The sequence below is a fragment of the Ranitomeya variabilis genome, chromosome 5 (genome assembly GCF_051348905.1).
Source record: "Ranitomeya variabilis isolate aRanVar5 chromosome 5, aRanVar5.hap1, whole genome shotgun sequence".
In the NCBI taxonomy this organism is placed as follows: domain Eukaryota; kingdom Metazoa; phylum Chordata; class Amphibia; order Anura; family Dendrobatidae; genus Ranitomeya; species Ranitomeya variabilis.
Genome location: NC_135236.1, coordinates 260,006,619 through 260,031,267, shown reverse-complemented (window position 1 = coordinate 260,031,267; position 24,649 = coordinate 260,006,619). Strand labels below are relative to the sequence as shown.

General features: G+C 45.1%; 1 protein-coding gene and 1 long non-coding RNA gene across 4 annotated transcripts in view; one reads left to right on the top strand and one right to left on the bottom strand.

Annotated features, from left to right (window-relative positions):
• The window catches only part of LOC143775704 (uncharacterized), a 28,384-nt gene extending 21,616 nt beyond the window's left edge, over positions 1-6,768 (bottom strand). Inside the window, exons 1-2 of the long non-coding RNA XR_013215691.1 lie at positions 6,652-6,768; positions 360-473 (exon numbers count right to left, since the gene is read on the bottom strand). This is a non-coding gene — a long non-coding RNA (uncharacterized LOC143775704). The remainder of the gene's footprint in view (positions 1-359; positions 474-6,651) is intronic.
• A 49-nt stretch (positions 6,769-6,817) lies between these two features.
• On the top strand, positions 6,818-24,649 carry SENP8 (SUMO peptidase family member, NEDD8 specific). Of its 3 annotated transcripts, none has more exons than XM_077264162.1 (2): positions 6,818-6,934; positions 23,694-24,649. In XM_077264162.1, exons 1-2 carry the CDS (start codon positions 6,930-6,932, stop codon positions 24,319-24,321), a joined length of 633 nt encoding a protein of 210 aa, XP_077120277.1. In that variant the 5' UTR covers positions 6,818-6,929; the 3' UTR covers positions 24,322-24,649. The 3 variants fall into 3 exon arrangements, with proteins under 3 accessions (XP_077120277.1, XP_077120279.1, XP_077120278.1); XM_077264164.1 differs by lacking the exon at positions 6,818-6,934 and adding an exon at positions 20,901-21,033; XM_077264163.1 differs by lacking the exon at positions 6,818-6,934 and adding an exon at positions 21,947-22,095.

Sequence of the window (24,649 nt, the reverse complement as noted above, 5' to 3'; positions counted from 1 at the left end):
ATGAATTCAGATACACATGACAATTTTTATTTATTTGATCCCATAAATTTATGCCTATATTATTCTCGCTTAACTTCACCAACTTAAGACTGTTTAGTGCCCATGCATCACGCACAAATCGGATTACAAAAATATTTAAACACTGGTTTTCGATCGTAAATTTTTTAAAGATATAGATATATATTTATAATAAAAAAGGAGAGAAAAAAAAAAAAAAGGTGATGTCACCACTTTGCAGCAAAGTCTGATAATCACATATGTGGCACACATGCGTCAACTATTCCATAGGATACCGGGTACTTATTCAAGAAAAAAACATAAAGAATATGCAAAAAATAGAAAAAACGGATAGCACTCACCGATCCTTAAAACTCTTGCTTTATTTCAACGTTTAAAACATCATGGCCAGGAGAACAGATGAAGGAGTGTGTGAGCCAGTGCTGCCGACGGCCGTTTCGCACTCAACAGCGTTTCTACGGGTCAATTTTAAAGAAATAGATATATATTTATTAGTAAAAAGTCAAGGAGGGGAGGGGGTGTGAATATTTTTGAAAGCTACTGTAAATGGACTGCAAGCCAGCAGCTTTCAGTACAGCGCCTGGACACCTTTCCAACACCATTAACCTACAGATTAGCTCTATATCTGCAGGCTACCCATAGTGTTATCCAACATGACAGGTTCCCTTTAAAGTAAATATAAAAAGATTTACTGTCAATACATAACTGGAACGTGAGAAAGCATCTGAATAAGAAGAAAAAAAACCAAACAATCAAGTTTGCATTTGTCCCCATATTTAATGTATGACCTCCCTCTGCAGGAAAGAAATGGTAAAGGCAGAAGCTACAATTCACACAACATATCGAACATATCACGCTTTGCAACTTCTAGACTGCAACATAGTGTAGCAACAAAACACACAAAAAAAATCCAAATTAGTTTTGCAACATTCCAGCTGTTGTAACTTGTGGGTTGCAACCCAACTCCATTCAGTTACATTATGCCATGCAACAACGGCATAACGTGAACGGACATCCTGCAACCATAGTCGCCATTTTAGCCCCAGCTGAGTTTTTTCTTCTTTTATGCTAGGTTTCTATGCAGCTGTATTGGCAGAGCTCACTAAAAGAAATCTGGCACCTGGCTTTTGTAATCGGAGGACAGCATCATTTACAGACAGACCCTGATTCCCGTGATGTGTCACTTACTGGGCAGCTTGCTTTAGTTTTGATAAATGAGCAAAAGGTCATCATTACATGACTAGCAAACCTGCAGCCGAGTACAAGTTCACCATTAGTGACATCACTGTAATCAGGGGTTCTCGCCCTACATCATGCCGCTTTCAGATTGTCAGCAAGTTTTTGCTTCCTTGATTCCCTTTAAGGTCTGCTATGCAAGTCAGCTAGTTTTATCATTCAGTGCTTGAGGGTCAATTTGTAAAGCCGGTCCTGATATGATTCTGTCTGCTGATCTGGTGGACCGTCTCAAGTCGCCTAGTTCCTGGTCCATGTAATTCTTCACCTAGCCCTGACTCCTGGCTACATTCCTACTTAGACACTTGCATGCTACACATGGTATAACCACCGGTTTTGATCTGCTGCACAAGTCAGATATTTTTCTGTTTATAGAGCATCTGTCACCAGGTTTTTGTTACCCCACTTAATAGCAGCATGAAGTAGGGACAGAGACCATGATTCTAGTGCTGCGATACCTACTGAGCTGCTTGTTGGGAGTTTTAATAAAATACTGATTTATCTGCTGCTACAGACCTGCTGTGTTCTCTCAGTGAGAAGCTCCTGCTATATAGCCTGCAATATTCACCACCTAGGCCAAAAGCCGCCTTGGTTGTCTCATCCACAATGCCACCAATGGGGGCCATTGTGGTTGTCTCAGTTGAACACCATTGGCAATGGGCAGCAGAGAAGACTTGTAGGGTATGTGCACATGTTGCGGATTGGCCGCTGCAGATCTGCAGCAGTTTTCCATGTGTTGTATAGTACCATGTAAACCTATGGAAAACCAATCCGCTGTGCCCATGGTGCAGAAAATACCGCGTGGAAACGCTGCATTGTATTTTCCACAGCATGTCAATTCTTTGTGCGGATTCCGCAGCGTTTTACACCTGCTCCTCAAAAGGAATCCGCAGGCGTAAAAATGCATGTGAAATCTGCACAAATACGCAGGAAATCCGTGGTTAATCCGCAGGTAAAATGCAGTGCATTTTACTTGTGGATTTTACAAAAACGGTGCGGAAAAATCTACAACGTGGACGCATAGCCTTAGTGTTGGTCTTAGCTGCTAATGGTCAGAAGAAAGCAGTGATTGGACTTTAACCCCTTCCCGACCTTTGACGCCACGTAGGAGTCATGAAAACCCGTGCCAATCCGACCCATGACGCCTATGACCCGCTGCAGAGCGGGTGAAAGGGTTAACTCCGATTTCACCCGTTCTGCAGGGACAGGGGGAGTGGTACTTCAGCCCAGGGGGGGTGGCTTCACCCCCCCGTGGCTACGATCGCTCTGATTGGCTGTTGAAAGTGAAACTGCCAATCAGAGCGATTTGTAATATTTCACCTAAAAAAACTGGTGAAATATTACAATCCAGCCATGGCCGATGCTGCAATATCATCGGCCATGGCTGGAAATACTGAAGTGACCCCCCCCCCCACCCCACCGATCGCCCCCCCAAGCCACCGATCTGTCCCGTAGTCCCCTCCGTCCTGTGCTCCGCTCCCCCGTCCTCCTGTCCGCTCCCCCGTGCTCCTATTATTATTATTATTATTATTATTATTATTATTATTATTATTATTATTTATTGTTATAGCGCCATTTATTCCATGGCGCTTTACAAGTGAGGAGGGGTATACATAATAAAAACAAGTACAATAATCTTGAACAATACAAGTCATAACTGGTACAGTAGGAGAGAGGACCCTGCCCGCAAGGGCTCACAATCTACAAGGGATGGGTGAGAATACAGTAGGTATGTCACCCCCCCGTGCTCCCCCCCCCGTGCTCCGACGCCCCCCCCGTGCCCCGATCTCCCCCCCTTATACTTACCGAGGCTCCCGGTGCCCGTCCGCCTCCTCCATGGGCGCCGCCATCTTCCAAAATGGCGGGCGCATGCTCAGTGCGCCCGCCAAATCTGCCGGCCGGCAGATTCATTACAAAGTACATTTTGATCGCTGTGGTAGGTTCTATCACAGCGATCAAAATAAAAAAAATAATAAATAAACCCCCCCCTTTATCACCCCCATAGGTAGGGACAATAATAAAATAAAGAAAATATTTTTTTTTCTTATTCCACTAGGGTTGGGGTTAGAACTAGGGTTAGAACTAGGGTTAGGGTTAGGGTTAGGGGTAGGGTTAGGGTTATGGCATGTGCACACAGTGCAGATTTGGCTGCGGATCTGCAGCGGATTGGCCGCGGATCCGCAGCGGATTGGCCGCGGATCCGCAGCGGATTGGCCGCGGATCCGCAGCGGATTGGCCGCTGCGAATTCGTAGCAGTTTTCCATCAGGTTTACAGTACCATGTACACCTATGGAAAACCAAATCCGCTGTGCCCATGGTGCGGAAAATTCCGTGCAGAAACGCAGCATGTCAATTCTTTGTGCGGATTCCGCAGCGTTTTACACCTGTTCCTCAATAGGAATCCGCAGGTGAAATCCGCACAAAAAAACACTGGAAATCTGCTGTAAATCCGCAGGTAAAACGCAGTGCCTTTTACCTGCAAATTTTTCAAAAATCGTGCGGAAAAAACAGTTGTGGTTAAGGTTGGGATTAGGGTTAGGGTTGGGGTTAGGATTAGGGTTGGAATTAGGGTTACGGGTGTGTTGCGGTTAGGGTTGTGGTTAGGGGTGTGTTGGGGTTAGGGTTGTGATTAGGGTTATGGCTACAGTTGGGATTAGGATTAGGGGTGTGTTGGGGTTAGTGTTGAAGTTAGAATTGAGGGGTTTCCACTGTTTAGGCCCATCAGGGGTCTCCAAACGCAACATGGCGCCACCATTGATTCCAGCCAATCTTGCGTTCAAAAAGTCAAATGGTGCTCCCTCCCTTCCAAGCCCCGACGTGCGCCCAAACAGTGGTTTACCCCCACATTTGGGGTACCAGCGTACTCAGGACAAACTGGGCAACAACTGTTGGGGTCCAATTTCTCCTGTTACCCTTGCAAAAATCAAAATTACTTGCTAAAACATAATTTTTGAGGAAAGAACAATTATTTTTTATTTTCACGGCTCTGCGTTGTAAACTTCTGTGAAGCACTTGGGGGTTGAACGTGCTCATCACACATCTAGATAAGTTCCTTGGGGGGGTCTAGTTTCCAAAATGGGGTCACTTGTGGGGTGTTTCTACTGTTTAGGCACATCAGGGGCTCTGCAAATGCAATGTGACGCCCGCAGACCATTCCATCAAAGTCTGCATTTCAAATGTCACTACTTCCCTTCCGAGCCCCGGCATGTGCCCAAACAGTGGTTTACCCCCATATATGGGGTATCAGCGTACTCAGGAGAAACTGGACAACAACTTTTGGGTCCAATTTCTCCTGTTACTCTTGCAAAAATAAAAAATTCTGGGCTAAAAAAATATTTTTGAGGAAAGGAAACACATTTATTATTTTCACGGCTCTGCGTTATAAACTTCTGTGAAGCATTTGGGGGTTCAAAGTGCTCACCACACATCTAGGTTAGTTCCTTGGGAGGTCTAGTTTCCAAAATGGGGTCACTTGTGCGGGAGCTCCAATGTTTATGCACACAGGGGCTCTCCAAACGCGACATGGTGTCCGCTAATGATTGGAGCTAATTTTCCATTCAAAAAGCCAAATGGCGTGCCTTCCCTTCCGAGCCCTGCCGTGCGCCCAAACAGTGGTTTACCCCCACATATGGGGTATCATCGTACTCAGGACAAACTGGACAACAACATTTGGGGTCCAATTTCTCCTATTACCCTTGGGAAAATAAAAAATTCTGGGCTAAAAATCATTTTTGAGGAAAGAAAAATTATTTTTTATTTTCACGGCTCTGCGTTATAAACTTCTGTGAAGCAACTGGGGGTTGTAAGTGCTCACTATGCATCTAGATAAGTTCCTTGGGGGGTCTAGTTTCCAAAATGGGGTCATTTGTAGGGGATCTCCAATGTTTAGGCACACAGGGGCTCTCCAAACGCGACATGGTGTCCGCTAACGATTGGAGCTAATTTTCCATTCAAAAAGTCAAATGGCGCTCCTTCCCTTCCGAGCCTTACCATGTGCCCAAACAGTGGTTTACCCCCACATGTGAGGTATCGGTGTACTCAGGAGAAATTGCCCAACAAAATTTAGGATCCATTTTATCCTGTTGCCCATGTGAAAATGAAAAAAATTGAGGCTAAAATATTTTTTTGGGGAAAAAAAAAGTACTTTTTCATTTTTACGGATCAATTTGTGAAGCACCTGGGGGTTTAAAGTGCTCACTATGCTTCTAGATAAGTTCCTTGGGGGGTCTAGTTTCCAAAATTGGGTCACTTGTGGGGGAGCTCCAATGTTTAGGCACACGGGGGCTCTCCAAACGCGACATGGTGTCCGCTAAAGATTGGAGCCAATTTTTCATTCAAAAAGTCAAATGGCGCTCCTTCCCTTCCGAGCCCTGCCGTGCGCCCAAACAGTGGTTTACCCCCACATATGAGGTATCAGCGTACTCAGGACAAATTGGACAACAACGTCCGTGGTCTAGTTTCTCCTTTTACCCTTGGGAAAATAAAAAAATTGTTGCTAAAAGATCATTTTTGTGACTAAAAAGTTAAATGTTCATTTTTTACTTCCATGTTGTTTCTGCTGCTGTGAAACACTTGAAGGGTTAATAAACTTCTTGAATGTGGTTTTGAGCACCTTGAGGGGTGCAGTTTTTAGAATGGTGTCACTTTTGGGTATTTTCAGCCATATAGAACCCTCAAACTGACTTCAAATGTGAGGTGGTCCCTAAAAAAATGGTTTTGTAAATTTTGTTGTAAAAATGAGAAATCACTGGTCAAATTTTAACCCTTATAACTTCCTAGCAAAAAAAAAATTTGTTTCCAAAATTGTGCTGATGTAAAGTAGACATGTGGGAAATGTTATTTATTAACTATTTTGTGTCACATAACTCTGGTTTAACAGAATAAAAATTAAAAATGTGAAAATTGCAAAATTTTCAAAATTTTCGCCAAATTCCCGTTTTTTTCACAAATAAACTCAGAAATTATCGACCTAAATTTACCACTAACATGAAGCCCAATATGTCACGAAAAAACAGTCTCAGAACCGCTAGGATTCGTTGAAGCGTTCCTGAGTTATTACCTCATAAAGGGACACTGGTCAGAATTGCAAAAAACGGCCAGGTCATTAAGGTCAAAATAGGCTGGGTCATGAAGGGGTTAAAGGGGCGGTCGGCACAGAATGACTGCTGGGACCACATACAAGCGATCACAGCGGGGCCAATCATTCTTCTAGGTCCTTCTCTGGCTCTATGAAGTCAGGCCTGGCTGAAGATAGAGAAAACAAGCAAGTGGGAAGGTGGATAGAAACACACAAATGCTGGAAACACGACCCACATCACCTGTCAGGTCTGACTATAATCCATGTGAGGTGACTGTAGTGTTTATTATTAGGTACAGAATTACTCATCCAGGCCAACATACCGCTGTGTCGTGTCTCTGGAGAGTATACACACGGATTCCTGACTCGTCACCTGTTCGTTTCACGAAATTCATTTTACATTACAAAGAAGCAGATTGGACTCCTCAAACATGGCAGCCACACACACAGTCTCTAGTGTCCGCAGCGCTGGCTCATGACGTCGTCACTAAGCGCCCTCTGTCGGAGAGGAAGTGAGTTGCGGGTCTTCCTTATATCATTAACACTGTCACTGCTGGAAAGAATATCAGTAGTGGAGCATGCTTCTGACGTCTTCCGTGCAATGCAGTGAGTAAAGCTGGGATGGCTGCAGCTCGGGGACTGTGGTCTAGAACGGAAAGTTTGTGTATGTCCTGCAGACTGCATACACAGGTCACACAGTGCCCCACACGCCGCATACACAGGTCACACAGTGCCCGTGCCCCACACGCCACATACACAGGTCACACAGTGCCCCACACGCCGCATACACAGGTCACACAGTGCCCGTGCCCCACACGCCACATACACAGGACGTGTCCCGCAGGCTATATACGCAGGTCACACAGGACGTGTCCCGCAGGCTGTATACGCAGGTCACACAGGACGTGTCCCGCAGGCTGTATACGCAGGTCACACAGGACGTGTCCCGCAGGCTATATACACAGGTCACACAGGACGTGTCCCGCAGGCTGTATACGCAGGTCACACAGGACGTGTCCCGCAGGTTGTATACGCAGGTCACACAGGACGTGTCCCGCAGGCTTTATATGCAGGTCACACAGGACGTGTCCCGCAGGCTGTGTACGCAGGTCACACAGGACGTGTCCCGCAGGTTGTATACGCAGGTCACACAGGACATGTCCCGCAGGTTGTATACGCAGGTCACACAGGACGTGTCCCGCAGGCTGTATACGCAGGTCACACAGGACATGTCCCGCAGGCTGTATACGCAGGTCACAAAGGACGTGTCCCGCAGGCTGTATACGCAGGTCACACAGGACGTGTCCCGCAGGTTGTATACGCAGGTCACACAGGACATGTCCCGCAGGTTGTATACGCAGGTCACAAAGGACGTGTCCCGCAGGCTGTGTATGTAGGTCACACAGGACGTGTCCCGCAGGCTGTATACGCAGGTCACACAGGACGTGTCCCACACACTGTATATGCAGGTCACACAGTGCCCCACATGCCACATACGCAGGTCACAAAGGACGTGTCCCGCAGGTTGAATACACAGGTCACACAGTGTCCGTGCCCCACACGCCACATACACAGGACGTGTCCCGCAGGCTATATACACAGGTCACACAGGACGTGTCCCGCAGGTTGTATACGCAGGTCACACAGGACGTGTCCCGCAGGCTTTATATGCAGGTCACACAGGACATGTCCCGCAGGTTGTATACGCAGGTCACACAGGACATGTCCCGCAGGTTGTATACGCAGGTCACACAGGACGTGTCCCGCAGGCTGTATACGCAGGTCACACAGGACATGTCCCGCAGGCTGTATACGCAGGTCACAAAGGATGTGTCCCGCAGGCTGTATACGCAGGTCACACAGGACGTGTCCCGCAGGTTGTATACGCAGGTCACACAGGACATGTCCCGCAGGTTGTATACGCAGGTCACAAAGGACGTGTCCCGCAGGCTGTGTATGTAGGTCACACAGGACGTGTCCCGCAGGCTGTATACGCAGGTCACACAGGACGTGTCCCACACACTGTATATGCAGGTCACACAGTGCCCCACATGCCACATACGCAGGTCACAAAGGACGTGTCCCGCAGGTTGAATACACAGGTCACACAGTGTCCGTGCCCCACACGCCACATACACAGGACGTGTCCCGCAGGCTGTATACGCAGGTCACACAGGACGTGTCCCGCAGGCTGTATACGCAGGTCACACAGGACGTGTCCCGCAGGCTGTATACGCAGGTCACACAGGACGTGTCCCGCAGGCTGTATACGCAGGTCACACAGGACGTGTCCCGCAGGCTTTATATGCAGGTCACATAGTGCCCGTGTCCCACACGCCGTATACGCAGGTCACAAAGTGCCCGTGCCCAACACGCCGTATACGCAGGGCACACAGTGCCCCACACACCACATACACAGGGCACACAGTGCCCCACACACCACATACACAGGGCACACAGTGCCCCACACACCACATACACAGGGCACACAGTGCCCCACACACCATATACACAGGGCACACAGTGCCCCACACACCACATACACAGGTCACACAGTGCCCGTGCCCCACACGCCACATACACAGGACGTGTCCCGCAGGCTATATACGCAGGTCACACAGGACGTGTCCCGCAGGCTGTATACGCAGGTCACACAGGACGTGTCCCGCAGGCTGTATACGCAGGTCACACAGGACGTGTCCCGCAGGCTGTATACGCAGGTCACACAGGACGTGTCCCGCAGGCTGTATACGCAGGTCACAAAGGACGTGTCCCGCAGGCTGTATACGCAGGTCACAAAGGACGTGTCCCGCAGGCTGTATACGCAGGTCACAAAGGACGTGTCCCGCAGGCTGTGTATGTAGGTCACACAGGACGTGTCCCGCAGGCTGTATACGCAGGTCACACAGGACGTGTCCCACACACTGTATATGCAGGTCACACAGTGCCCCACATGCCACATACGCAGGTCACAAAGGACGTGTCCCGCAGGTTGAATACACAGGTCACACAGTGTCCGTGCCCCACACGCCACATACACAGGACGTGTCCCGCAGGCTGTATACGCAGGTCACACAGGACGTGTCCCGCAGGCTGTATACGCAGGTCACACAGGACGTGTCCCGCAGGCTGTATACGCAGGTCACACAGGACGTGTCCCGCAGGCTGTATACGCAGGTCACACAGGACGTGTCCCGCAGGCTTTATATGCAGGTCACATAGTGCCCGTGTCCCACACGCCGTATACGCAGGTCACAAAGTGCCCGTGCCCAACACGCCGTATACGCAGGGCACAGTACGTGTCCCATACACTGAATGGAATCGAGTGAGAAACCATTTTCGGCAAGTCTCCTTTGTAGTTAAGAAAAAATAAAATAATGAGGCTCCTGAATGCTGGACGCCTTCTGTTTCTGATTTTTGCAGTATGATAAAATCCAATGTGTTCAATGTGTCTCTTCTAATCCTGAACTCCAGACCCTGTATTAGCCCTATTAATAAGCCACAGCTATTTTGGGCCTTAAAGGGAATTGGTCACCCCCAAAACACTAAACCACTTATACTGGGTATGTAGAGGACTAAGCCCCTGTAAATATGCCTGTAGTATTAATGGTTTAGTTGCCTTAAAAATCTTTTTTTATTGAGGTAGATTTAGTTCACCCTCGGCGTGGCAATGGGCCCAGTGCACCATTCTGCCTACTGAGCACTGTCATACTGAAGTGAGTGCTGCCTAAACTCAATCAATGGCTCTGTATCTCCACAGCGACACTGCATAGTCGCTCGCATAGTGCCAGCTTTTATCACTGACGTCTGGAGCCAGCATTGTGAGTCGACAGTAACACTGAGCGTGGTCGCAGTGTTCGTGCAGAGCTGCTGAGTTAACGCTCACTTGAGTGCTGTCAATCAAGATGTGACAGGGCTTAATATACAAATTGAGGGAGTGTAACACGAAGTAGACCCACTCTGAGGGTGCACCAAAACACAAACATATGAAAATATATATTACTGTATATATATTTTATTTAATTGCAACTAACCACTAAAGGCTATACTACAGGAATGATTTTTATAGGCACCGAGTCCCCTACATAAGTGGTATAGTTAAAGGGGTTGGCTGCTACCTTTTTATTGATGGGTTATCCGCAGGGTAGGCCATCAATATTTGATCGGTAGGGGTGCAGCATCGGCACTGGCCCGAAGTTCTGGGATGTTTCCAGAACACAGCAGCTCTGTAAGGCTAGGTTCACATTGCGTTAGGGCAATCCGTTTAGCGCTAGCGGATTGCGCTAACGCAATGTATTTTTAGGGGCCGCGTTTAGGGGTCGCGTTAACGTCCCCGCTCTCGCAGATCCCCGATCTGCGAGAGCGGGGAACGGACCTCGGGCGCGCCGCGGACGCTGCTTGCAGCGTCCGCGGCGCGTCACAAAAGAACGGCACATCGCTAGCGCGAGCTGAAAAAGGCACGCGCTAGCGATGCGCTACAGGCGAAATTTACATTGCTGTCAATGGGTGCACTAACGGACCCGTTGCACGGCGTTAATTGCGACATTTTCGCCGTGCAACGCTGTCCGTTAGCGTGCACACATTAACGCAATGTGAACCTAGCCTTAATAGTGGCAGTGGTCCGTGTACTATAGATGCACCCCCTTCTCAAATGAATAGGAGGTGACTTGCATCGAGGCAGAGAAAACATAAACCTCCTGATGTACCCATAAAAACAAATGGGTGAAACGCGTCAGTGTAGGGCACAGCTGAATAGGTGTAGGGAGCATTTTATCAAACCCCAGATTGTTATAAGCTGCTATACGTTAATCTAGTGAATCTAGGCAGCAGCCCGTGATCGATTGTTAGCTGCTCTGAACCTAGCTAATGCTCCAATCAGGAGCCAACATGAGAGCAGATTTATACTGACTGAGCTACTAAATAAAAAAGGAATATTAGAATTTAATTTGCTCCTAAATTATTGGTATCATAAAACCTTTAGGGCGAAGTGCAATATTATAATGTAACAAGAATAGCAGGCAAAGTGCAATAAAATTCTGATAACAGCTGACGGCTAAGTAGCGGTGGGATCGGATAGTCCTGCAGTGCGATTGTTGAAAGGGACAATAGAGATGCAGTAATATGCACTGTCAAGGTCATTACTATAGTTTATTCAAATATAAGTATCCTTATCTTATCCAAAACAGGTCAGATAGGATAAGACTGCCAAATTAGTGCCATGTAAATATAACTTTATAGGGTTTATAATAAAAGGTACATTTTAATTGAACTAGTCCTCCCTGGTCAGTAGACTCTTATGTACAGAGAGTTAAGTTCTCTCCATCAGTGAATTTTTTTACTCTTTAAAAATTGCCAAACTATTTTTTTTTCCCATCCTCGCACTCATAGCGCTTTATCTTTACTTTTCTGCTGACAGGGCTTGTTTTCTTGGGGGTAAAAGGAGGAGTTCTATTTTTCATTGACAGAATTAAAACAAAAGAAAAAAAAACCATCAGCCAGTCTATAAGTTCTTTCCCCCCCCCCCCCCCTTCCTTTTTTTAAAGCACACATACACATGGTAAAATGTATGCATTTCAGAATAAGATAGATAGATAGATAGATAGATAGATAGATAGATAGATAGATAGATAGATAGATAGATAGATAGATAGATAGATAGATAGATAGATAGATAGATAGATAGCAAAAAGTGAGAGCAGCACAGAAAAAACAAATTCTGGGTGTAAAGCCCCTCAGGCATGTACCAAACCTTATAATGAGAGTCCAAAAAGTCAGAGGCAGCACACCATTGCAAAGGAGTTCAAAAAGTGTTCAAGTTTAACCCCTTCACCCCCGGAGCTTTTTTCGTTTTCGTTTTTCCCTCCCCTCCTTCCCAGAGCCATAACTTTTTTATTTTTCCGTCAATATGGCCATGTGAGGGCTTATTTTTTGCGGGACAAGATGTACTTTTGAACGATACCATTGGTTTTACCATGCCGTGTAACAGAAATCGGGAAAAAAATTCCAAGTGTGATGAAATTGCAAAAAAAGTGCAATCTCACACTTGTTTTTTGTTTGGCTTTTTTGCTAGGTTCACCAAATGCTAAAACTGACCTGCCATTATGATTCTCCAGGTCATTACGAGTTCTTAGACACCTAACATGTCTAGGTTATTATCTAAGTGGTGATAAAAAATTCCAAAGTTTGCTTAAAAAAAAAAAAAAAAATTGCGCGATTTTCCAATACCCGTAGCGTCTCCAATTTTCATGATCTGGGGTCGGGTGAAGGCTTATTTTTTGCGTGCCAAGCTGGCGTTTTTAATGATACCATTTTGGTGTAGATACATTCTTTTGATCGCCCGTTATTGCATTTTAATGCAATGTCGCTGGACCAAAAAAACGTAATTTTGGCGTTTTGATTTTTTTTATCGCTACGCTGTTTAGCGGTCAGGTAAATCCTTTGTTTTTATTGATAGATCGGGCGATTCTGAACGCGGCGATACCAAATATGTGTAGGTTTGATTTTTTTTTAATAGTTTTATTTTGATTGGGGCGAAAGGGGGGTGATTTGAACTTTTATATATTTTTTATTTTTTTTTTATATTTTTAACCACTTTTTTTTTTTAAATTTTGGCATGCTTCAATAGCCTCCATAGGAGGCTAGAAGCATGCACAACTCGATCGGCTCTGCTACATAGAGGTGACATACAGATCACCTCTATGTAGCAGAAAGGCAGGTGTACTTTGAGCGCCGACCACTGGGTGGCGCTCAAAGCAATCGGCCATCAACAACCATAGAGGTCTCAAGGAGACCTCTGGTTGTTATGGCGATGCACTGCTGACCCCCGATCATGTGACGGGGGTCAGCAGTGCAAGCACCTCCGGCCGCGCGGCCGGGAGCGCTAGTTAAATGCCGCTGTCAGCGCTTGACGGCGGCATTTAACTAGTTAATGGGCGCGGGCGGATCGCGATTCCGCTCGCGCTCATTGCGCGCACATGTCAGCTGTACAAAACAGCTGACATGTCGCGGTTTTAAGGTGGGCTCGCCGCCGGAGCCCACCTTAAAGCAGGGGATCTGCCAGCTGACGTACTATTCCGTCAGCTGGCAGAAAGGGGTTAATAGCCCATCATGGCGACGTTTCAGCTCATGGAGAGCCTTTCTTAGGGCTATTAAACTTGAACACTTTTTGAACTCATTTGCAATGGTGTGCTGCCTGTGACTTTTTGGACTCTCTAGATAGATAGATAGATGAGAGAGGGGAGAGGGTCAGCAAGTCCAACAAAAAAGTTAACTTTTTTTTTTTAATACACTATTGCCTGTGCTGTATACAATTGTGACCAGGCCAATTAGGCTATGTGCCCACGTTGCAGAATAGAAGCAGATTTTTCCTCATCAAAACCGCACACCCTTGGCAGGAAAATGTGTGCGGATTTTGATGCATTTTTGACACATTTTACACGCGGTTTTCATGCATTTTTTCCAATACACGTCTATGGCTGCGGAATCACCGTGATTCCGCAAAATTAATGAACATGCTGCGCATTTTACCGTGATGCGATTCCGCTGCGGAAAAATACGCAGCATGGGCACAGAAATTTCGGAATGCATTTAAAATGAATGGGATGCGTTTTGTTTACATTTTTTAAGCGTTTCCACTGCGGAAAAACGTGGCAGAAACGCAACGTTGGCACACAGCCTTACAGTATCTATTTGTGGCACCTAATCTTAAACTGCTATGATCGGCATGGTTTCCAATCACTGCTGTTGCACCAGGTGCCTGAATTACACAGCTATCAACATCAATTTTAAAATATGCCAATGCCGTAAAAACCACACACACGGACCGCACATCCAAAAACTGTATGTTGATCTAATGCCGCTAGGCAAAACTTAGTCTTAGGCCGGGATCACACATACGTGAGATACGGCCGAGTCTCGCAGGTGAAATCCCTCCTCTGGCGCCGGCACTCCGGAGTGGAGCGTGCAGCTCCATGTATTGCTGTGCGGCTGCACGCTCCGCTCCGGAGTGCCGGCGCCAGAGCTGGGTTTTCACCTGCGAGACTCGGCCGTATCTTGCGTATGTGTGGTCCCGACCTAAGTTTAACGTTCTGATCACTACCACGTCATGGCAAACTGCTCAGGGGGGTTCCCTAATTGTTTTTTATAACCTTAAAAGTGCAGCACCGTGTGCCAACCACCGCTGCAGCGACCGCCCACACTGCAAGGCTGAGTCCCCATGACTCCAGGCTGCGCCGACATACCGCATCAACACCAAATGAAAGATGCTAGAAACTCACCTTCCACACACTCCCAGACCGTGAACTGAGAGAAAATTAGGCAAAACCCCTCTTGCAGTCTCCTGCTAATTATCAACGCCTGTGCCAAATGAGGAGTGCTGGTCCAAGCTCCTATCACTTGGCGTTGGCGCTGTGTGGCGGCCATTGTTGCTGTGGTGTTCTGCCTGTGGCTTAGGCTACTTTCACACTGGCGTTTTTTTCAATACGTCGCAATGCGTCGTTTAGGGGAAAAAACGCATCCTGCAAAGTTGTCTGCAGGATGCTTTTTTGCCCCATAGACTAACATTAGCGACGCTTTGCGACGCATTGACACACGTTGCAACCGTCAAGAGACAGTTGCGCCGTGTTGTGGCGGTCCGCCGGGAGCAAAAAACTTTACATGTAACGTTTTTTGCTGCCGACGGTCCGCTTTTTCCGACCGCGCATGCGCGGCCGGAACTCCGCCCCCACCTCCCCGCACTTCCCCGCACCTCACAATGGGGCAGCGGATGCGTGGGAAAAATGCATCCGCTGCCCCCATTGTGCGGCGCGTTCACTGCTAGCGTCGGTAACCTCGGCCCGACGTACTGCGTACTGCCATCTTTATGTGGCAATAGCTCTGGACTATTTCAGCATATCACAGTGATTCTGATATTGTTTTTTTCGTGACACATTATATTTTATAATAATGGTAAATTTAGGTCGATATGTTTTGCGTTTATTTATAAAAATATCAGAAATTTGCACCTTTCAAAATTTGACTGATTATCCCTTTAGCTCAGATAGTCATACCACACACAAACATCGGTAAAAAAGATTTGCCTCATGGCTGCCTTACATCAGCACCATCTGTAAAATGTTCTTTTGTTAGGATGTTAGACTCTTTAAAAATGTACCCCAATTGGATATGAGAGGCCACAATAAGGGGTCAAGAGTATATTTTACCAAAATGTTATCATTTATTAATATTAACATTGTACAGAATTACATCAAACAAGAGTAGCACTACAAAGGCATGTACCATGGGGATTTTTGTGAGCTAAAGTACAGCATTATATATGACAAAAAAGTATTAGTGCAAAAAGTGCAAATACTATGTAACAGGGCAGACAAAGTACGCCTGCGCAGGAGCCGCGGCAGGAAGACAAGAAGAGGACGTCATCATATGAAGAAGGGAGGCATCGGACCGCGACGCCCATTGGACCCGGACCGCAGCGGGACCGCTCCTGGGTAAGTATAATCTAACCTGTTTTTCTTATCTTTCAGGATACATCGGGGTTTATCTACAGCATTACAGAATGCTGTAGATAAGCCCCTGATGCTGGTGGCCGCAGCTCATATACGATTTTTGGGGTGACAGATTCCTTTTACAAATTAGCAGTAATTTTTCATTTTTTCAAGGAAATTTACAAAAGTTATTTTTTAGGGACCTGTTCAGTTTTGAAGTGACTTTGGGGGTCCTATATATGGAAAATATATTCCTTATTCAGCATATTCAGAACTGCTGTCAGGTAGTTTATTTATGTTTTATTTATTTATTTATTTATTTATTTAATTATTTAATTTAATTTTAAAATTTTTGTTACATTTTCAAAACACAAATACAATTGTCATTACCATCACAATTTCAGTTGTGTCAAGAGTGAATCCATTAAACATATCACAATGCATATAGCATTAAACAGGCATAACCAAAATTTTGTAGTTTATTAACCCTTCAGGTGCTTTTCATGAATAAATGCATAGTGGCATGACAGGAAAAAAATGTTATTTTTACCACCTAAATGTTGATAACTTCTAAAGAAGTCACTATATCCGGTAGACTAAGGCTATGTGCACATGTAGATGGGAGCTCTGTGAATTTTTCCGCACCTGTTTTTGTAAATCCGCAGGTAAACCGCACTGCGGATTTACTGCGGAATTACTGCAGTTTTTGTGCGGATTCCACCTGTGGTTTTACACCTGCGGATCCCTGTTATGGAGCAGGTGTAAACCGGAGCAGGATCCGCACAAAGAATTGACATGCTGCAGAATAAACAACGGAGCGTTTCCGCGCGTTTTTTTCCGCAGCATGTGCACTGCGGGTTTTGTTTTCCATAGGTTTACATGGTACTGGAAACTCATGGAAAACAGCTGCGAATGCGCAGCGTCAAAACCGCTGCGGATCCGCAGCAAAATCCGCAGCGTGTGCACATAGCCTAAGACTATGTTCACACATTGCGTTTTTGCAATCGTTTTTTAATGCAAATTTTCAGCTGCGTATCACATTACCAGCAAAGTCTATGAGATTTCAGAAATCTCATGTACACACATTGTTTTTTTTCTGTTTTGTCAAAGACATGCATTTTTGCAAAATGCAGCATGTCACTTTTCTTTTAAGCATTTTTCACCCATTGAAAGCAATGGGTATTGCAAAAAAACACTGCAAAAAACGCAGGTATCAGGTTTTGCTGCGCTTTTGGTGCCAAAACCTGATGAGGTTGAATCAGATTTTTTTTCATGCATTAAACTTTATCAGCATGCACAATAGACAAATGTACCCTGACAAAAACGTAGTAGAAATCCGCAGTAAAAACTAAGCAAAAAAACTCACACAAAAATAATCAAAACATGCTTTTTGTAAGCAGATTGAACGCAGCTTAAACTTGGCATAAAAACTGCTGCAAAAACGCAATGTGTGAACATAGCCTAAGGCCATTATTTGGCCATGAAATGCCATGGCAACTATTAGGACCACACAATCATGATCTCGATGCCGATAGGGGTAAAGAGGGAGCCCTCCTTACACTATGTTATCCATCTAGATGCCTACTTATAGCAGCATATAAGCAGTTAAATGGCCATGGTGGGTGCCAACACTGATGTGACTGATGCTGCAGCATTTCCAACTGTTGGAGGAGGTTGTTCTTATATATTAGGTCAGTTTTAGGCTGCCGTCACACTAGCAGTGTTTGGTCAGTATTTTACATCAGTATTTGTAAGCCAAAACCAGGAGTGGGTGATAAATGCAAAAGTTGTGCCTATGTTTCTATTAGGCCGGCGTCACACTCAGCGTAGGGAAATACGGTCCGTATTTTACATGCGTAATACGCAGAAATGTTCCCAAAACAGTGATCCGTATGTCATCCGTAGGCAGGGTGTGGCAGCGTATTTTGCGCATGTCATCCTCTGTATGTAATCCGTATGGCATCCGTACTGCGAGATTTTCTCACCAGCTTGCAAAACGGACATAGAATGGATCCATGGGCTCTCTCTCTCTCTATATATATGTCAGTGAGACACATATATATATATTAGTATTATTATTTATTTATATAGCACCATTAATTCCATGGTGCTGTACATGAGAAAGGGGTTACATACAGAGTTATAGACATCGTTTACAGTAAACAAGTTTACAGTGACAGACTGGTACAGGGGGGAGAGGACTATTCTATTGAAATAAAGACACAGGGTGTTGTAATAGTTTATTATACTCTCAATCCAATTGAAGACCCTTGTCACCTGAAACAAAGTTAAAATAAAAAATCAACGCTGTAAATCCATCTTGCGGTGCTGCACCCCCTGCTGGCATAACCTCAGATGAACTCGAGCCTGGGAATTTTTCTGAATACTTTCTCATGCTCGAGTTCATCTGAGGTTATGCCAGCAGGGGCGCAACACCGCAAGTCTAGGTAGCTACGTTCCCCTGCTTTCCATTCATTCCCCAGATTTTACAGACAGGAGCACAACTGCATTATCAGAGCTCCTGCTTGTAAAATGATTTAACCCCTTCAGATGGATTTACAGCGTGGGACATGACTGAGCTCTGGAAAGGTATGGGATATTGTTGATTTTTTATTTTAACTTTGTTTCAGGTGACAAGGGTCTTCAATTGGATTGAGAGTATAATAAACTATTACGACACCCTGTCTTTATTTCAATAAAATACTTTTTTCCTAATGTGTGTGTGTCTTATTAACATTTACTACTATTGGATTAATAATGGATAGGTGTCTTATTGATGCCTCTCCATTATTAACCTGGCTTAATGTCACCTTACAATAGTAAGGTGACATTAACCCTTTATTACCCCATATCCCACTGCTACAGGGGAGTGGGAAGAGAGAGGCTAAGTGCCAGAATAGGCGCATCTTACAGATGTGCCTTTTCTGGGGTGGCTGGGGGCAGATGTTTTTAGCTGGGGGGGGGGGGTCCTATAACCATGGTCCCTCTCCAGGCTATTAATATCTGCCCTCAGTCACTGGCTTTCCCACTCTGGCAGAGAAAATTGCGCGGGAGACCATGCCAGTTTTTTCCGCGATTTACCCCTTTATTTTAACAGCTAGAGCCCCCACTACTAACATTAGTAGTGAGGAATATGCAAAAAAAAAAGGGATATGAAAAGGTTTACTGTATGTAAACCGTGTCTCATATCATGTCGGGTTTGGGAAGGAGATAGCAAAAGCCGGCAATTGAATTACCGGCTTTTCTGCTATCTAGCGCTGTATGAAATATAAATATATGTATATAGATGTGTCTCACGGATATATATATATATATATATATATATATATATATATATATATATATATATATATATATATATATATATATATATACTAGATGGTGGCCCGATTCTAACGCATCGGGTATTCTAGAATATGTATGCGTAGTGTATAGCACAGTCCACGTAGTATATTGCACAGCCACGCAGTACATTGCGCAGCCCACGCAGTACATTGCGCAGCCCACGTAGTACATTGCGCAGCCCACGTAGTACATTGCGCAGCCCACGTTGTACATTGCGCAGCCCACGTTGTACATTGCGCAGCCCACGCAGTATATTGCGCAGCCCACGTTGTATATTGCGCAGCCCACGTTGTATATTGCGCAGCCCATGTAGTATATTGCGCAGCCCACATTGTATATTGCGCAGCCCACGTTGTATATTGCGCAGCCCACGTTGTATATTTCACAGCCCACGTATATTGCGCAGGCCACGTTGTATATTGCGCAGCCCACGTAGTATATTGCGCAGCCCACATTGTATATTGCGCAGCCCAAGTTGTATATTGCGCAGCCCACGTACAGTATATAGCAATGTGAGCATGATATACCTGTTAAAAAAAAAAAGAATTAAAATAAAAAATAGTTATATACTCACCTTCCATTGGCGCCTGGAGCCAGGAAGCGGTTATCGACGCTTGGGATCCACCGTTGCTCCGCCGAGCCGCTCGCGCCAGCTGCCATCTTCCGTTCCCAGGATGTATAGCAAAATTACCCAGAAGACTTAGCGGTCTCGCGAGACCGCTAAGTCTTCTGGGGAATTTCGCAATGCATCGCCGGGAATGGAAGATGGCGGCCGGCGCGAGCGGCTCGGCGGACTACGGAGTGTGAGTATAGCAGGTTTTTTGTTTTTTTATTATTTTTAACATTATATTTTTTTACTATTGATGCCGCATAGACAGCATCAATAGTAAAAAAAAAATGGAGACACACAGGGTTAATAGCAGCGGTTACAGAGTGCGTTACCCGTGGCATAACGCTGTTCGTTACCGCCGGCATTAACCCTGTGTGAGCGGTGACCGGAGGGGAGTATGCGGGCGCCGGGCACTGAGTTTGGGGAGTAAAGGAGCGGCCATTTTCTTCCGGACTGTGTGCGTCGCTGATTGGTCGTGGGTGTTTTGCCACGACCAATCAGCGACTTGGATTTCCATGACAGACAGAGGCCGCGACCAATGAATATCCGTGACAGACAGAAGGACAGAGAGACGGAAGTGACCCTTAGACAATTATATAGTAGATATATACACCCCTATACTATGTGTAGACATTTATTTTAGCTATTCTATTCTATTCTGTCTGTGATTTTACTGTACACCGCACTGAGGTTCGCTGTGTGCTTCATACAGTCTGATCAGAATGGTACACTAAGAATCTGACATTCAGTTTTGTCTCCCTGCATTAGATCAACATATGACTTCTGGATGTATGGGTCCATGAATTTTTCTACAGCTTTGGCATATGTTGTAGAAAAAAATAAGGACTGCATTTCCGAAAATCTTTTTTTTTTTTTTAAAGGGAACCTGTCACCTGAATTTGGCGGGGCCAGTTTGGGGTCATATGGGCGGGGTTTTCGAGTGTTTGATTCACCCTTGCCTTACCCGCTGGCTGTATGCTGGCCGCAATCTTGCCTTGCGCTGGCGTGTACTCCGGAGGACAGAGAATGAACTTCAATCCAATATTGCGTCCAGCATGCAGCCAGCGGGTAAGGAAAGGGTGAATCAAACACCCAAAAACCCTGCCCATATGACCCAAAACTGGTCCCGCCAAATTCAGGTGACAGGTTCCCTTTAACTTGGACCAGCACTCCTCACATTTGGCACAGGCGTTTGTAATTAGCAGGAGACTCTTAGAGGGGTTCCGCCTAGTTTTGCTCTCAGTTCACAGTCTGAGTGCTTGTGGAAGGTGAGTTTTCTAATGCCTTTCACTTGGTGTTGCTGTTGTGCCTGTCTGGACTGGGATCATGGGGACTCAGCCTTATAGCATGAGGGCTGTCAGGCACCAATGCATCTTCTCTCCTGTCACTGCACCTTTAGGCTATGTGCACACGCTGCAGATTTTGCTGCGGATACGTAGCGGTTTTGACGCAGATTCGTAGCAGCTTTCCATGAGTTTACAGTACCATGTAAACCTATGGAAATCAAAATCTGCAGTGCACATGCTGCGGAAAAAAACGCGCGGAAACACTGCATTGTTTATTCCGCAGCATGTCAATTCTTTGTTCGGATTCCGCTGCGGGTTACACCTGCTCCATAATAGGAATCTGCAGGTGGAAAGCCGCAGTAATTCCGCAGGTAATCCGCAGTGCGGTTTACCTGCGGATTTACAAAAACAGGTGCGAAAAAATCCGCAGACATCCCACCTACGTGTGCACATACCCTTAAGCCTATACAATACAACGTTAGGGACCCACTGAGAGGTTTGCAGTGACATCAGTGGGCTTCATACAGTCTGATCAGCATGCTGTACTGGAATGCTGTTAGTGGTCTTGTTTTTTGTTTAAATCTCCTCCCCCCCATCCAGTCTGCAGATCCCAAATACTCCCCTACACTGTGAAGTCCTATGGGCATCGCTGGACTTGATCCGGCACCTCCTTTTTGTGATTGCCATCCTCTTTTTCTGCTTTGTGTAGATGAAGTTTCTCCTATGTCATCCACGCAGTGTCCTCCTTCGCGCTTCTGCCCTGGTGTACTTCGCTCTGCCAAGGGCAGAGGAAAGCACTATAGCGCGCATGCGTCGGCTTTACTTTGGGGTCATCGGCACTCTTTGCCTTTTCCTGGCACATGCGCACTATAGTAATTTGCTCTGCCCTTGGTAGATAGAAGTGCGCCTGCCAGGAGCCTGATGGAGTACATTGGTGGTTGCTGTAAGATGCGGCATCATCCACACGAAGGAGGACAGCGATTACAAGAAGAGGAGGCGTCGGATCAAGACCAGCGATGCCCATCAGGACGGACTGTGCCGTGGGTGAGTATAATAAAATGTCTTTTTAGGGTCCTGCAGACTGGAGTGGGGACTTTCTTACAGCATTCCAAAATGATATATCCTTATCTCGGGAAAACCTGATGACAGGCTTCCTTTAAATTAATAACCTTATGTTCAATTTTGTACATTTTCTTTCTTCTTTTTTTTTTTTTGCCTAGCAGAATCAGATCAACACATGTGTTGTGTATGTTGTTGTGTGGGTGTTTTTTTTTTTTTTTATTGTTAAATATTTTCAGCATGGCATAAATGTTAAAATATTTGATAAATTGATATTTATTTCCTCTTGCCTCCCCACAGGGTTGCATAGTGCCCATGGCTTTGCTGGTTTCTCGTTCTACATGTTGTTTTTTAAAATAAATATATATATTTATTTAACCCTGCTGTTCTATTTGTTTCCACTATACACTTGTACTGCTTCAGTCATTTTTGACCGGACCTATTAAAATGCTGTTTTAGCTACTTAAATTTTTTTTTTTTTTTAATACCTGTTGCATTATTATACTGTATGTGAACATGGTTGGTCATATTTATTTTTTATTTTTTTTTACAACCACAACCACTGTTGTGTCTTGAGTGAAATAAAACATGGAACTACGTACACCACCTCTTTCGCTGAGAATACCTTGTGGAAGCTCAGGCTTGTTTTTTCAACAAAGGAGTCTGATATATCCTGGACCTCTATATGCCTCCCTTCCCCACCCCAGTGTTTTTACCATATGCTTTGTGTATTTAGTCCTGCCAGTAAAGCTCATTTGCATTTGAATTTGAAATGGCTGGCTGAACTGCTTAGTTACTGATAAGATAAGGAAAAGAGACCCCAGACACCACCCCCTGGGCTCCAACACCACACGGTCTGCTTTGCACAGAGAACCAGCACAAGGAAGAAGAGAAGAAGAAAAAAAAAAAGCAGGGTAAATAACATACAGAGGAAAAAAAAATTGCACAGAACTGTACTGAAAAAGCCAATGCGTATGGTTTGTACTGAAAGCATGTGTAAATCTGCACCTAAAGCAACTGTTTACTTCATAAACAATAGTAGATGCAATAAGTAGTCTCAAAAGAAATTATAACTCATTTGATCCAAAAAAGAAAAAAAGTAGTTAGCACTCACCAAGCCTGTTGCTGTAAAAGTCTTTATTAGGACATGGACAGGGAGAACATGATGTCTATAGGATGACAGCTGTTTCGCGCTACATGCGCTTCCACAGATCCCGATGTATAACTCATTTGTTTTACTCAAAAAATGGCTGAAATAGCATAAAATGCTATTCGGTCACTTTTGACCGGGAACAGTACAAGTGTAGTGAAAAAAAAAAAAAATGGCGCAAAAACTAAACCAAAAAAAAAATATACCCTTAGAAAAAACCCCCCCTAATTAGTAAAATAGGAGTAACCATATGTTTCAGAATCGCATAATGAATTTTTTAGAAAATATCAAAGTTCAAAAACGGTTATTTTTGACCGAACATAGCAGCAGGGTTAATATCACACACTTACAGTTGCCCATTCATACAGTACTGGTTATTCCTTGATCAGTGTCCAAAATATTTAATACATATGTTCTTATCTTGTTTCTTCAGAATGGACCGGGTGGTGCTGAGTTTTGGGGATGCTCTTCTACGTTCTTCAGATGTTGCACTTTTGGATGCCCCTCACTGGTTGAATGACAACCTCATTGGTTTTACTTTTGAATTCCTTGCATCAACATTATCCCCATCAACAGCTGAGAAAATTACCCTCCTCAGTCCCGAGGTGAGCCAGTTTATAAAATGTTGTGGCAAGGAGGCCCCAGACTTTCTACACCCGCTAGAGCTACCAAAAAAAGACCTAATTTTGCTGCCTGTTAATGATAATGCTGGAACCCAAGCTGGAGGATCACACTGGAGCCTTCTTGCCTATTTCGGTAGCGTCCGTGAATTTCTTCATTATGACTCTGCACCAGGGTCCAATTCCCCACACGCCGAGCTAATGGCTAGAAACCTAACCAGCATACTTGGCGGTAATCCACGATACCAGGAAGAAGAGACCCCATTGCAGCACAACAGCTATGATTGTGGCATGTATGTGGTGTGTGTGGCACAAGCTCTGTGTGAGCAGTATTTCCGGGGATGCAACAATCTGGGTCTGCAAAACATAACGCCTCAGTATGTGACACAGATGCGCTCGGAGTGGAAAGAAATCATCAGGGGACTGAGTAGCCATTCCTGAGCCCCTTCTGGACATTGAGAAAGTTTGTTAGACATGTGCAATGTCCACTCCTCGGGTTGTAAGCGTTATTGGTGCTGTGACACACTGCTCTAAGTTTTCAGATCACTACTAATTTCAGCGCTGTATTGGCAGGTTGATCTAGATTACCTGTTTGCTTTGGATATAATATACAGTAAGTGATGCCTTCCTGGTATCTCAATGTGAAAAGTTGGTTAACTGCAAGAATACATGCGCTAATGGCGGAGTTCACCGTCTGTGGTTTTGCCTTTCCTGCTATTTATGAATGATACTTGTATTAGAAACAGATTATTAAATATTTACATGGAAA